This window comes from Lampetra planeri, chromosome 49 (genome assembly GCF_965212315.1).
Source record: "Lampetra planeri chromosome 49, kcLamPlan1.2.h2, whole genome shotgun sequence".
NCBI lineage: Eukaryota > Metazoa > Chordata > Hyperoartia > Petromyzontiformes > Petromyzontidae > Lampetra > Lampetra planeri.
The window spans coordinates 5443138-5459581 of record NC_136155.1 but is presented as its reverse complement, the minus strand read 5'-3'; the positions used below and the strand labels follow the sequence as shown (position 1 = coordinate 5459581).

Genomic DNA, 16444 nt, shown 5'->3' with positions numbered 1-16444 from the left:
TGACAAGGGATTATAGAGCTGATGGGGTGGGGGGGGAAAGAGAGGTCAGGGTGAGGGTGAGTGCTCTGCAAGCCGTCTGGATACCACCAAAGATTTGTCCATGAAGCCATCCAGATATACAAACATAGGCGTAATTTCAACCGAGAAGATGGATTCAAATTGAGCAATCATTGGAAGGATGTTATTAACCAAGTTAAACATTAGCTACCTTATAGTTTATATTCATATCCACATCTCCAGTCTTTTACTCCCAGCCCTGCTCACTCCCATAACTTGGAAATTTGCCATGCAGTGTTTCAAGCCTGCAGAGTTCTCTCCCCCCCCAACCAACGTGTCACAGCAGTAGGTCGAGCTTTAGGATCAGCCTTTCCGCCAGAGGTCGCAAACGGGTTTTGATTCCTTACCTGTACCCGTACCCGGCCGCACCAGGGTCGCAAACGGGTACCCGTACCCAGCAGGGTACGGGTAGCCGGGTATCGGGTAGGGTACGGGTATCGGGTACCCGGTTGCGACCTCTGGTCTGGCGCAGAGGTCGCAAACGGGTTTTGATACCTTACCCGTACCCGGCCGCACCAGGGTCGCAAATGGGTACCCATACCCGGCCGGGTACGGGTACTCGTTCCCTACCCGTACCCTACCCGAAATGAGTGACAAACGGTTACTCACCAGTGACTCACGGCCTACCCCTACCCGGCCGCACCAGGGTTGCAAACGGGTACCCGTACCCGGCCGGGTACGGGTAGCCGGGTATCGGGTAGGGTACGGGTATCGGGTACCCGGTTGTGACCTCTGCTTTCCGCTCCTCTCTAGCCCACGCCCTGCCCCCACACTCACCCTGTCCTCTCCCCACCTCAGCTCTATGATCCCTTGTCAGAGTCATCTCTTTGGCATACTTCAGCAACTGTTTTCGCTGTGGTTGTCCCCACCTGATGACGGGCACTTGTGTTGCGCCCGAAACGTCGTGATTTAATTTAGTTATTTCTATTTTATTCTTTATTTTTATTCGTATTTTTATTTTATTTTCACCTACGTGACTTTACCGAAAGAACCAAAGAGTCATTATATAATTATCAATGAGCAATCGCTTTACCAGTGCCAGGCCAGAAATTTAAGCAGAAGTTAAAACGGACCAAAAGCTTCGGGGGGCCCCGAGTTGTGTGTACGTTGAACGTCTTTCACGGCCGTACGTAGCCAACCATGCAAATCGGACTTGTGCGGGTAAGAAGTACAACAAACAAAACACACAAAAAGAAAGTTCCTACCCTGGATCATTTCCTCCCATTACATCCCGTTCCCCACTGCTATTCACGTGTAACTCAGCGCTCCGGAACACTTGTTTACATCACGGTGAGATTGTTTACACCACTGTGAACTTGTTTACACCACGGTGAGATTGTTTACATCACGGTGAGATTGTTTACATCACGGGCGCGTTGCTAACGCAGGGTGTTGTTGTTGTCGTCGTTGTTGCCATTGTCGTCACGCATGCAGGGATCGACGGGTGAACGGAATATCAACTCAAATTGTTGTTATTCTTTGGTTCTTTTGGTAAATTCACGTAGATAGAAGAAATAATAAAAATAAAAACCACAAATAAAAACCACGACGTTTCGATCGCAACACAAGCGATCGAAACGTCGTGGTTTTTATTTTTTATTATTGATTTGAAGCTTTCGTGACTGCAGGAATCCATACTCTCTGGTTCTTTCGGTAAAGTCACGTAGGTAGAAAAAAAAAAAGGAAACACGACGTTTCGGTCGCAACACAATCGTCCGTCTTCAGGTGAGAAAATGATCTGCTGTTGTGGCTTTATATAGGCACGGGAGGGGGAAAGGGTGGGGAGGAGTTGTTGTCGAGTCGTGGCTGCAGGAGTTAACGGGGGAGAGGGGGGGAGAGTTTGTGGCCTGCAGGGACGAGTGAGGCTGGAGAAATTAGCATGTCAATGAGCTTGAATTAGTAACCGGTCACTACAACGACACGGGTGGGTGAGTGAAAATCACAGCAGTTAAACCTTGACGTGGTTTATCACGTCCTTCCAATGATTGCTCAATCTGAATCCATCTTCTCGATTAAAGTTTTGTCTGTGTTTGTATATCTGGATGGCTTCATAAACACATCTCTGATGGTAGGGTTTGCAGAGCACTTTGGTCTCGGAAAAAGCAATGTCACGTGTGCCCACAGCGTTGAAACAGTGATCCGCCAATGCCGAGGTGTTGGTTCTGCCCTGTTTCAAATCCGCTTTGTGTTCGCGAACCCGGTCTGAGACATGTCGCTTCGTTTCACCAATGTAACTGCTGCCGCAGACACAAGTCAGCTGATGCTGGCACACACAATGGCCTGCGTTTGCGAATTGCATCACGGGATCTTTAACGTCCGCTGTGTATCAGCAGGCGTATGCTTTTGCATTAAGGCAGTCCCCCTCCTTAACCTCCTTCCATTCCTCTCTTAAGGCTCACCTCTTCTCTATTGCCCATTCTCCTCCTCTTCCCTCCCCTCACCCCTCCACTCCTTCGCATCCCTACCCTACCCTTTCGTGATCCTTATGTACCCCTCTATCACCATCATTCATTCCTAAATCCTTGTCGCATTGCCCCTGCCATCTAATTCATCCCATTCCGTCACCGTTTTGTAAGCTTTATCAAGCGCTTTGGAGTGAATGCGGTTAACATAAACATACATTACATTAGATTACACCGAGGTATAACCGGGGTGGCCGTTAATTTCGAACCGTGAATCTCTGCAACAAGCACTCCCGCTGCGCCATGCCACCGCCCCTAAGTAAGCTCATTAACGTGGACAGGCCAACTGCTGCAGTAACGTGCCATCTTCATGTTGTCTGCATCTCCCATCTCATCTCGACGCACATCTACATGCCTTAGCTCCGTCTTCTGCCGGCAAAACCACTGCAGGCAAAACCACTGCAGGTGATCCATAATTTCAGCTTCAGAAGCGGCGGGGTTTTACCGCCACGGATTTTAATGGCCGGTTGGTTGGCCCGAAATAATCGTGGGCCTGGGTGGCGTTTTTGCTGGGAGCGCTTGACTCACGATGGGAAGGATCCGGAAGTTAAAACTCTGATTGGCTGTCGCCTCGCCCAACCAATTCCCCCTCCCCAGCCCAAGGTCGGCTACAAAGAGTTCCGGTTGAACACGTACTAGTTAGGGCTTTCGCGACCAATATTGTTCATAATCAAAGTTTTTGTTGGGTTAGATCGGGTAAATATAGATGTGTCATGAACACAATTCTGCCCAAATCGCCTGATGATGCTTGGTTGTAGTCATCAGCGAAACGTCGTACACAAATTGTAAATGGTGTGGACCTACAGTACTTTCCAACACACCGGGTGTGCTGAAGTAATAACGAATTGTTACGTTTTTTTGTTTTCACGTGGCAAACCTTACTAAATAGCTGTGTGGCATGGTGGTGGGGTGGGTTAACGACACATTTATATTTACGCCATCAAACCCCCCCCCCCCCAAAAAAAAAAAACGTCTATTAGGAAAGGGAGCCACTTTGGAGAGATTGTGATTGTTCTCAAGATAGACTGGTCACCGCCATGAGAATGTGGAATTTCAATCACTGGCTTCGAAGCACCAATGAGAGACAAGTGCCAGCAGATTGCACACTTCTGCTTTTGAATGAGAGCATGTGTACAATTTGGCCGATCGACTGTTTCCACAACGCACTTGTCCCAATAACAAAACGAATCCTGAGAAAACACACCACCCTCTCGTGTGCACGGGTCCTTGCCGGCTACTCTGGTCTCCTCCCGCACAAAGCCAAACACTCATTAATGTAATTGGCCAAACATCCCAATATAGGACCTTTTCAGAAAAAAAAAGTCTTAAATCCGAGTGAGACCTTCATGGGTAATCCGGTACCAATGCTCCTATCGGGCATGACCCTAAAACAAATGAGAGAGCTATGCAGCGCAGCGCAACCACCATAACCTGCTCAAGTAGATAATAATTGCCGCTGGTATTTATGATTTCAAATCAATGATTGTATGCATTTTCTCGGTTGCGAAATATACATTTGGGATTGAGGCATCAATTCAAATTATCAACGTACGCTCTAATGGAACTCTGTGAGAGAAATGATGTCATTGAATTTATTTTTTAAAAAAAGGTAACCAAATAAATCGATAAACACTGTACGTACACTTGGCTCCGCAAATGCACTTGGTATTGGCAGGCCTCACCACAGAGGTAGGATGGGATAATGGCAGGGACCCACACTCACAATGGCAAAGCCCTGTCCGTTTTTCGAGAAGAAGTGATTTATAATGACACGTTGTCTGACGTTGGACTACAGTCATCACAAAATACAAACCGGGAGTTTCAGCATTCATGGACAAAAAACGGATGCAACAAATACGAGATAATATTCAGATATGAATGATGTGAACACGAAAAAACGAGTGAATCTAACATAACATTTCAAGTTAATCTCTCCCATCGCTATCTTTGCTGCCCCCCCCCCCGACACATCCCACTACTTCCCTGTCTCTTGACTACATCTCTCTAATTTCATGACGTAGCAGGCTCATCTTTGTCTCTCGTTTCTAATCTCACTACATCTCTCTCCCTTGACGACATCTCAGATTTCACTCCACTTCTGTCTCATCCGCATCTCTCTTCTCTCATCTCAAATTTAGTTTCCTCTCTCTCATCTTTACACTTCTCCATCAAGTTGTCAGTGTCCCTTTTACCATTTCAATTCGGGGATTATAAATTGAAAGTGGGGGGGGGGGGGGGGTAGCCACAGAAAATTATTTCTGCGTCTGGCCCCCACAGGACAGCAGAGACCACTGGTCGCTACAGTTTGATTCACGTTTGTTTCTTTTTTTTTGTGTTCGATGAGCATCACAGATTTCTAACAGGAACTCGACATCTTATGGGACTTCACACTCGGGGTCAAGTGCTTGCTACTGCCACCGTCACTGCAAAGTTTTCATTGTTTTCCAATCACGAGCGGTGAGCAATGACCCGATTAGCATTCATACAAACATCGCTCGGGTAAATACGGATAGACAGACCGAGGGGGTGTTTATCCGAATGGGAATTATTCACGTGGAAAATTGTGCTTTTTATCAGTCCGTAAACGCAAGGGGTATAACGATGCATCAATCTGCCGATTAACATCGATTTGTACGTCGAGCGGTGGTACAGCGGTTAGCGTGTTGCACTACGAACCCCGGCCGCCTGGGTTTGATATGGAATCTCACTGGTCCTGGGCGCCCCCCCACCCCCCCACCCTCTATCACCAACCTGCACTGACCAGTGTGATGAATTATGGTCAAACTATTTCAATGACCAACGCAGGATGGGAGGCCTCCATCCGGTATTTTATTGACTGATGGCTGTAAATATTTTTTTTTTATATATAGAAGCAATAGCAATGATAATAATACTACAGATGTAAAACAGTTAGGGTGGGAGAAAACACGTGACCCGAGACCTTCCTCTTAAACGGACAACACAGTGAGGTGAGATGTAAAAATCCCCTTCTGCACGTACGTACGTTGAACCTCTTTCGCACCGCACGTAGCCAATCGTGCCAATCGGAGGTGCGGGGGGAAAGACCTCTTGAGCAAACACACCTCACGGCCACTTCCTCTCTTGCTGGCAAATCCCTGCCGGCTGTTAAACAATTGACATGGCCGAGCCGTAGGTGCGTTTTCCACTCGTCGCGGGAGGGTTCACAGTTCGAAGCCGGCAGGCCGTCCCGATCAATACCGCAACAATACTGCGTGCCGTCTGTTTCGCAGTGGATGTCAAAGATCCAGTGACGTCAATCGCAAGGAGGAGGCCATTGTGTGCCGGCGTCATGGTTCATATTTTGCCCAATTTTTTTTTTATTTCCCCGCAGATGACTCAGTTAGGATTATACATGGCAATCCTCGGCCCCCAACTGCGAAAACCTGGCATGACCACCAGCCACCCCATCCCCCTTAGCGAAAAATATTCACGGGCAGTTTATATAAGACCACTCTTCAAGTCTCATCGTCACTACCGTCTGGCTTTTGGACTGCCGCTGGGTCTCTGATCTCTGGGTTGCCACTCCAGTCAATGTCTCAGTCGCGGTAACATTCCCTCCTCCATCCTGCCCACATGTCCAATCCATCACGACGTCTTCTTATTCCTGATGAAATATGCAGCAATTCTCCTGCCTTGCTCTGTTGTGAACTTCCAAGTTGCTTACCCTCTCCAACCATGACATTCTTATCTCAGCTGACAGACGTAACTGATATATTGCATGCCCGTGACCCTTCTCTTTGGAGGCGAGCATTGGTGGACGACACAGAGATGAGTGAAACCCCCAAACCAGCTGGGCTGTGAGGTGACACCAAGAGTAAAGGTGCAGTCCTGCAATTGCTTTGCCCACGCCACTGCTGGTTGAAGGGCCTCCACTAGAGGGAGCTTTAGAGAGCCACTCCAGTCTTCCATCCTGGCCAGATATCTTGGATGAGGTGAAGGTACCTGAACTTAATCGCACCACACGTGACTTGCCAATCACCGAAATGTGGTGGCCCCATTTAAACCGCTGGGTGGACAGAGTCAGGTTGAAATAATGAAGTTGCACCACCATTGCACCTGCCACGCCAGGAGACAGAACCGGCAACTTTTGGATTGCAAGCCCAGCGTGCAAACTATCACCACAAGGTAGCATCCCCATGGCTATAATAAGTTGATTTAATTAATCTGCGTTGAGCTTTCAGTGCCATCGCCTCGTACCTGTGGGTTTCTCTCAGCACTTTGCATTACTCCCACGAGACAAATGCTCATTCATAAAAAAAATAATGCGGGTGTCCATTGCAGTCTTTAAATTCAGTGAGGCTTTCCTAGGCACATTCTCCTCATCATCAAAGTGCATGGTCAATCCACTGCTGGATGAAGGCTTCCCATAGCCGCCGCCACCTTTTACGATCCTGCGATGTAACGGTCCACGTAGCGCCCGCACACAACCAGATTTCGTCGCTCCATCTCGTCAGCGTACGTCCGGCCGGTCGCAATCATTATTTTAGAAAATTATCGATAGAACAAAACCAGAGGGGGTGGTGGACCCATGACCACATTCACATATTTTACTATCTCTGTCCAGAGCCAATGCTCAGATGACCTAGATGGGACCCAGGCCAAATCGACTTCAATGGGCACAATTCACGTGTTGGCAGAGGGCCAATTAAACCTGGCAGAGGCAGATGGCCATTAGTCCTGCCAGGCTTGAAGGAGGTTGCATTTCAAAAACACACACAAACAGCTCTTATCTCGTGGCGTATACCTGCCTGTGCTGCCTGCCCTGGGCAGAGCGAGCTGAGATTGAAGCTTCGTTAATGAGAGGACCCATACACACGGTGGCCCAAAAGTCAGGACACATAGGGTTATTTAATGTATTTTAACAGTGGCATGAAAAAATAATCATTATTGTTCATTCTCTAAGTTCATATTATATCGCTTATCATTTTTTTCTATTTTTCCATCTTCCTTTTCAGACGACGTTTAAAAGTGCCAATGCAATTGGCTGAAGACGAACGAGTGCAATTGTTTTTTTTATGGATCAGAACCAGAATCTTTATCCGTACCGGTGGAAATCCGATGCTAACGACGGCAGTGCTAAAGACGGTGAAGGAGGCAGTGATTGCGGTTGAAATGTAAAGCAAGGGGCGGGGGGGGGGGGTGGGAGAGCGAATGGGAAGGAGATGGATGAGCGGGAGTGGGAAGAACGCACTCGTACTGAGGGTGGTGGGTGTGATGAGAAATGGGAGGTGACGAGCTTGTAAGGAGGGTGGGGGGGTGGGGGGGAGTGCGGTGAGGTTAGAAGATTGACGTCGAGGTGCGATCGGCGGATGCGTCGAGCTCACGCCGCGAAGGGAAAAGTTGGGCCAGATGAGCACCTCCGACTAGCAGCTCTGATGAGCACGGTTGGCTACGTATGGTGCGAAAAAAGTTCAATATGCATTCTCACATATACCAATGCCCCGGCGCTCAAAACTGATCTGGAACTTTGCCCTTTGATACCGAGAAGGGGGGGGGGGGGCGGTGAAGCCGTTACCTCCGAGCGTGGCGGAGAGCAGGACGTGCGTGCCGTAGCGCCGGATGAGCCCGTCGGTGAGCTGCTGCGCCGACGGCCGGCGGCCGAGCCGGCGCAGCGTCTGCAGGAACTCTGGGGCGAGGCCCACGTTGGCGCCCAGACCCTCCTGCCGGCCGATCGCCACGTTGTTCACCCTCCATCGCGCAAACTCCCTGCATGTGACGGACGCGCACGCACAAACGCATGTGGGTCACCGTACTCAGCTGTTAACGACTGATTTTTGTGGTTATTTTTTTGTAAATCCCCCGTGCCCCCTCTGTCCAGCCAGCGGTATAAAAAGGTACCACCACCGGCAGTCGATCGGAAAGTCGAAATGCCATAACGCCTTTCCTCTGTGGGGCACTGTTTTTTGCTTGTGTGCAGCATCTACGGTACGTCGAGATGCAGCCACGGTTGCATTGGTTAGCGCGCTGGACTTGCAATCCAGAGGCCGCCGGTTCGATTTCGCCTCCACGCGTGACAGTCGAAACAATCGGCAATTTTCGTAAATACACCAAACCTCCTCCATCCGGCCAGAGGTATAAATGGGTACCGCCAGAGGCAGTCGATCGGCAAGTCTTGTGCGGTGAGTGGGTGGGTGGGGTAAACTGTGGGTAATCCCACCTCTTCCGTGGAGTGGAAGATGAGGCCAAAATACCCTGAAAAGGAGGCCAACAAAGCTTCCTTAGTGGAGGCCCGTCTGGCAGCAGTGGCGTTAGCAAGCAAGTCTGGGCACTTGTTATCGCACACTCTTGTGAGTCCGGTCCATCACAAATTCGTGTTGATCTCAATTGAAACTCATTTCTTCTAAACTGAAAACTAATTTCTTTTGAATTGCTTTTTTGTGTTTGGTTTGTTGTCCTTCACCCCACCTCCGATAAGCATCGTTGGCTACGTACGGTGTGAAATAAATTCAACATACATACGGGATCTGCACGTACAGCAGAGATCCACGATATGGCCTGCTGCAGGTATGGCCACGTGTGCATACACGAATACAAAGACTCTGGCCGCAAGTACTGTTGGCGAGCACCTATGAATGCCAGCATAGCACACGAGGGGGTGGGTGGCCAGCACCACCTCCGGCTGCCTTTGTCTCCCCGGTACTGATGTTTAACATATCACACTGGGTACTCGCTTAAAATGACAAAATATTGAGAAAGCAACCTACAACATATTAACTTTGAATATTTCGTAAAAATGTGCTTTTTTTATTGTATTGATACAATCTGGCATACATGCAAATACGTTTTAGGTTCATGATTTTTTGCTCACAGAGATAATGGTCCCGTTTAGCCAGTTGCCCATCTATCTTGCGAGGGAGATCAGTGGCACAAGGACACAGCATCAGTAACAACATCAACAAAAAATAAAGACAAAAAACGTTAATATTGCAGAGCACAAGTACAGGATCCTTAGGGAATAGTGCACAAGTAACAAACGAGGTCTTTGAATATACATACAAATAAAGTCCACAAAATATATAAAATTAAACGGATATTAGGAAGCCACTGGAGCTCTACACTTCTAAATCGAGATTGGAAACTCATTTCTTTTTAGTTTAGTTTGTTCTCCTTCCACCGCACCTCCGATCAGCACGGTTGGCTAAGTACAGTGCGAAAGAAGTTCATCGTACGCACAGTTACATACGTTACCAATCGACCAAAGTCAGATGCCCTTTTATAGGCACTCCATTAATGACTGCAGTTCTCATGGCCGTCGCAGGGAGAGAGACGTGAATCCGAATGGGCAATCACTTCCCACACACCACCAACTGCACTTTGTTGATCAAAATAAAAAAATCCATGCACACTCTATTCCACTCTTTTAAGCCTCAAGGGAATCTTGGATTTTTTTTTTCTCTCTCTCTTCGTCTTTGACCACCCCGTTACCCTCTTTTGCTAATAGCGGGTCTGGCAATTTCAATCTCAGCGGAGAATCCCACGCTGCGCCGGAATGACATTTACCATTGACAGGCCTGTCTGTATAAACCCTCCAAGTGGAATTGATGGATTTGTCCTCCCCCAATTAGTGCCGGTCCACTAAGGGCCGGATTAAAACCGTCCAAACTCATTTCCCTTGTGTCCCCAACAGCTGTCAGCGAAAGGACACCTACGTCCCATTAGACCGAACGGGAGTTGAACCCGGGTACAAAAGGTTGAGGAGGCTAAGGCCACAAAAACGGATTGCATCTCCCCGCGTCTGTTCATTTTTAATTTACTGTAGCCGCAGGCCCCTGGCCGCGGGATGGGTCGGCGGTGGAATATCCACGGGCTCGTGCGAGAGGAGGCGGTGATCTCGGCTGCGAGTGCTCGATACAAGGCAGCCGCTCGCGACGGCTTGGGACGTTCCTCCAGTTGCTCGCGTGATCTTCGATAAGTTGCATTCAATCCGAATTGTAGGAATCCGAACCGTGATTCTGCCGCGACTTGGTCAACTCGCAGCGACACGCGGGTCTTAATACACCGGTTGTGAAGACATTTGTTTCTTCATTTTCTTAAACAAATTCACGTTATCTGTAGTAGTAGTGGTATTTATGGTGCTTGCATCTTAACTAACACTTGTATTCTGCTGGATGCGTCGCACCAATCGCTTCCCCCTGCCACAACTTTGTGGCGCTGGCTGCGTGGCACGCTCTCCGCTGTTTTGCTTTTGCGTAAGATGATATTTTTTTTTATTGCGATTTTGTAGAATCTACAATTTTTCGTGATTTAAAAATGCGCAAACAGAGTTCAAGAGTGACCATGTGGTGTACACCTTAACCTCGTAGATGATGCGTGGATGACGGCGATCGCGATTCAGTTTAATATACAGTATACAAGATCCCCAACCGATTAAATGAGTACATCCTTGAGAGCGAAACTTAAAATCAGACCATTGCTGTGCGGCTCTGCGCCGTGTTTCCATGCGGTACACCGTGTCGTTCGGCACGGTGTCCGACGTTTCTCTCCGCGTGCTAGGAGCTTCTGCAGTGACTTAATTATCCACGTGCTGGGAGCTTCTCCAACTGAAGCAACTCATCGTAGGTCGCACCTCCGATTAGCACGGGTTGACTACGTACGGTGCGAAAGAAGTTCAACATGATACAGGCGGGAGACACATCCCAAGGCGTGCTACACGGCTGCCTCGTTATGCCACGCGCATTTCTGCCTTCTCTCAAATTAGCCGGTAGATATATGTACGTGTATATATTGTTGTGAACGTGTGGCTGAATTGATTCAGTTCCTAATGAAGCTCGAAGCACGTGGGGCTAAACGTCGGACATCGTGGCGAGCAACACGCGGTAGCAACCCGGAAACACAGATGCGAGAGCGAGGCATGAAATCACACCGCACACGCGACCACAAACGGAGTTTACCTACACTCACGGAGAAAAACCCACACGACCACGGGGAGAGAGACACACAAACTCCAAACGTACAGGCACCGTCAGGGTCGGGATTGAACCCAAGACCTCCTGCACACCAGGCGGGGTAGTTATCATCTCGCCAGCGTGAGCGCTTTTGTCGGAAGCGCGCTGGCGCTTAGCTAAACCCTTCCGGCGTGCGAGGACTCGTGTCGATAAGAGAGCGGAGGCCCACCCCCCCCCCCCCCTCCACATCTCCGGGAGCTTACGGCCGTTAGCGTCACGCGTGGATCGCACGCCCTTGAGACAACGGAACGCTGGGAAAGCGAATGTTACATCCCCGCGAGAGGAAAATAACGGAGTGGGGCCCTTCCCCCTAGGGGATCCGGAGCCACTACTCCATGACACCTGCATGGCCCCTGAAACAATAATGACGATGGCTTTATCGCACGAGATAAAAAAAAAATGTAAACGTAAATGCTTTCATAAATTATGAAAAGCAAAAAAAAAAATTGGTCATAACTTTGACCCCAACGCTAATGACTTTAAAAATGGGGGTCGAGCAGCTAATTAGTGTTTAATTGCATGGCTCATACCTCTAACGGTAATGGATTCTCTGCTTGCCTTGGCAATTGAGCCTATCTGTAATTGCATTAAAAGTTAAAAACACACCTCTCCTATTCAATGTGCGACGATTTACTTGTAAGTGAATTGCCCTTCGATGGCTTTTGATGCTAGATTGCTGACGTTAATTTAATCAATGTTTTTTTTTTAAACACCCTCACCCCCACCTCTTCCCTCCAGATATAAGTTAATGGTATTGGGAAAATTTAAAAAATTAACACGATGCCATCCTTGATGTCAACTTAAAGAGCACCTTTAAAACAATCTGTATTATTCTACCCATATTAATGCGCTTAAAAAAATAACTTCATTTTCTTGTATGCTAAGAAGCGGGAAACATTATAAAAGCATTCGACGTTGAAGATGTGACACACTGAGGCGCGTGCAACGCCACAATACTAATAGTCGGGGCAGCAAGTGTGTTTAAGGCCTTTTTAAACGTAAGTGCATGAGATAATTACATTTTTGCAGTGTGCTTTGACGTACCGAAATTAATTGCTTGTCTGTGTATATTGAGCCAAACAGCCATGCATTAGTTATGTGTCTGCACAGCTAATGCCATCAAAGTGCACCCCTTGATTATAGAAGGAGAAGCATTTTCTCCAGAGCACGACCGTGGAATGGCAGTGCTGTTTTTTTGTTCTCTCTCGTCGCCTCCTTCCAATGTTAAACACGACACTCTGACATTAATGTACAATGTCGTACGTGTAAAAACTTATCAATGTTGTGAAATGCTAATGTTATTATCGAAGGCACTTAACCGAGCAAAAGGGGAGGGTTTTATCAATTTGCGGTGACGCAATGTGTGTGGGAGCGGGTCGTGTGGTGGTTATGTATGTGCGTTGAAGTTCTTTCGCACCGTACGTAGCCAATCGTTTTAAATAAATGAGTTTAGATGGATGTATGTATGCTGTGCTACAAACCCAGCGACCCGAGTTCAATTCCCGCTCGCGGCCAACACCAGTGACGATTATCTGAACCGGTACTGGGCCTCCCTTAGGTCGACTCAGCCTCAAATGAGTACCCGGTGCGGTGTGTAGTAAACATCGTCACTCAGGCGTGGTGCTGGCAACCAACCCCCTCGTGTGACGTGCCGGCATTCATAGGTGCTACTCCGCTAACAGAACTTGCCCCAACAGTCTGCAAAGGCTGTATGAGGAACCTTTGTATGTGAGTATCCTACGAGCCTTGAGCGCTGTGCATCTCCATCGCGGGTGCTCAGCAAGCAATGAGAAAATCCACATTGCCTATGACGGGGGCACCAGTCTTGCATATAAAACTGTTAGAACGTTTGGTGATCGCGCAATTCTTATTGTGCAAGGCTATCTCACGAATGCAGGGTGCTATGTTTCCCAGACTGTCGTAGCCTGCAGTAGTTACACGGTACGTGACGATGTAGCTACATTGAGCTTTGCAAAAATTTGGTAATTTTTCAAACTGGGAAAATTTGGATCTTGGCACTTTTGTAATAACATCACGGAGGATATTTGACTTCTACCGTGAAGCAGACAGCGCGTTTGCGTTTTTTTCTTTCTCATTTTATTCATACATCCGCAGTATAAGATATTGGCCGTCTACAAGGTTAACTTACTGCCACGACAAAACGGTACTAGCTTTACTGACCCTGCAGGAGAGAAGGATGGGGTAAGTCGACCCAGCGGGCCAACATGTGAACCCTCAGCCTTCACATTGGCGAGCCGGGCAATGTACGTTCGCGCCTTGAACTTCTTTGGCACCATACAGTCGCCAACCGCGCAAATCCGGACTCGCTCGTTCTGGGGAGCGTGTAAATGCGACGCTGGTGTGAGCACCCTCCCACGGGTGAGGAGCAAGGGGGGTTTTGGGCGGTGATTGCAGTTGCCAGCAAGCTGCGGCCTTGAGCTCGCGATGAAACTCTAAATCGTGCCTCGCACGAAAACATCGATTCGTGTCTCTCGTCGTTTGACGCAAGCAAAAAAAAAAATCTGCCTGCAGAAAAAAAATCATCTTTCTCCAGCCCTAATCCCCGACGAATCGATCGAAGCTTGCATTTTTTTTGCTGAATATCTCCGCGACGGAATTGAATTCTTTACCGCCCACACCGGTTTTTTGTTGTGCGTGTGTTTTCCTCGCCGAAGCCGTGGCTGGCCTACCCAGGCGCAAGATGGTAAACGACGCATTTGCGGTGGCGGCGCAACGTGAACGCGGCGGAAATTCGCCTGCAACAAAGCAGCGCCGTTTAGTTTTAACTCGGCTCACTCCTAAGTTGTTTTGCTTTTCCTTGACGATGAACGCCAGCATTCCAAAACGGCGTCCATTGCCTTCAAAATATTGAATGGGGCAAAAGCAGGCGTACGTGTTTATTTATCTATCTATCTAAATGGGACTATTTTGATGTTGATTTTCATTGCAAGTTCAGGGCGAATAATGCCTTTACTCATGAAATGAAACTTCAGAGAAGGCTTCGATCCATAAAGCAATGAGACGATAACATTATGAATAGTTTGGAGAAAAATAAAACCTTCAAAATATCAATGATGAACCAAATATTACATAAAGCAGCGGCTTCCAAACACCCGTCTTATCTTGCTCTTTACAGCATTGTCAAGCTTGCAAATATGCGCACTTAAAGATATCTTTATAACACTAGCCGCTTTGAAAAACACCACCTATCTGGACCGCCACATGCCATCCAAACCTCCCCCCCCCTTTGAGAAGACCAATTCGGATGATTTCATTGCAGAGAGACGCACCTCTGTGGCCGTGTTAACTCGTTAACGTCCCCACAGCAAACGGTGAAGAAATGTTCAAATTTCGCGTCAACAGCAGAGTGCTGATCGAGACGTCGCATCAGCCTGGGAGTTGTTCGGAAGACGTGCGCCGTCTGTGCGGCGTGACAATATTGGCTCTGCAATTCGCACAAGGGCCCAGGCATTTTGAGAATGAATGGAGTTTGGGGGGGGGGGGAGGAATTCCAAGAAAATCCGATGACCGATAACTTTTCAAGCACGTCAGTAGCACCGAAGCCGACGTCCGATTGCTCTTTTGACACGTTATAGACGTTCTGGGTAACGGAACGTACGCATGTTCATGACATCATCCAGGATATTAGAATAAATAAGTGCGCTTTGGCAGAAAGCATCCCTAAACAAAAAAAAAACTACGGACTATTATTATCACAGACTGGTGGGAGATTGATGGGGATGCCTTCAACAAGCAAACATGGCTGACGATGATTACGATGCCAGAAGTCGGCTTTCTTTGGGCGAATCTGGGTCCACGGTAGCTGGTATCCGATGGATCGGGCACCGTGATGGCGCAGTTCAGGTTTGCAACGAAGGGTGGTCGCATGGCACCGTACGCTTAACGGTGCTGTATTGCACCGCGTGGCTGAACGGCCAAGATCTTTCGGTTGTATTTTAGTGTCTCTGTACGTCATCTCGCGTTTTGTCTTGTCCACACGCAATCGTGATCAACGTACACGCAGAATTCAACACGTATGGCTCAGAGCGCGAAAAGACGGGAGAGAAGTTAAGTGCTCATGGGCCAGTGTGCATTCCTCACATATTAATGACAGATTAAGTGTTTCACGATGAAGAACAGTGGCACAGTGCTTGGCACACTCCGCTGTGAACCCGGTGACCCGAGTTAGAATCCTGGCTATGGATAACATCGGTGGCCAGGGATATCTGAACTCGCCAGCGGCATCTCGATCAATTGGTCAATCGCCGTCCTTCATTCAACTGGGTGGAAGCCAATTTAAATAATCTATTTTGCAAAGGAGATCTTACAACTTTAATTAGGCCAACGTGTGTGTGTCGTTTATTATTATTATTTTTTTTACCGAGCACGTGGCCTCTGCGACACCTTGCATCTGACATTCAATAATTTACGAATGACCCTACGGACGCTGTCTTAATGTCTTGATATTCATCAGATAGCACGCTTCCAGCAATCCCCTGAAACATAAACACGCGGGACGCAGTGGCGGAAGCACGGGTCAATGCACCAAGCTATGAACCCGGCATCCGACGGTGATGAGATGTTATCTTCCTTGCCTGGTATGAGAGGAGGTTGGTGGTTCGATCCCGACTCCGATGCCTGTTCTATATTTGGAGTTTGAATGTTCTCCCTGTGGTAGGGTGGATTTTTTTTCTCCGGGTCCTCCGGGTTTTCCCTCCACATTTAGAGACATGCATTGAGATTATGAGATTACTTCGGTGCTATAAATCTCCAAATGGTGGGCCACTTTGTTTGTTGAGCTATCATTTGTGACCAGATCGCCTCTGAAAAATAAGTTAATACCTCAGTGGGCTTTAAATGTGTATGGGTGGTTTGTTGACCTTTCATGAACTTTGCACTACCATCATGTTTTCCTGCTTGTTGTTGTAACGTCCATACCCGCCCTTACTGGACATCTGT

General features: G+C 48.0%; 1 protein-coding gene across 1 annotated transcript in view; it reads right to left on the bottom strand.

Annotated features, from left to right (window-relative positions):
• Positions 1 to 16444, bottom strand: part of LOC144733953 (BMP/retinoic acid-inducible neural-specific protein 1-like) — a 107186-nt gene that overhangs the window by 48268 nt on the left and 42474 nt on the right. Inside the window, 1 exon segment of the mRNA XM_078615984.1 lies at positions 8056 to 8246. Coding sequence (XP_078472110.1) covers positions 8056 to 8246 — 191 coding nt within the window.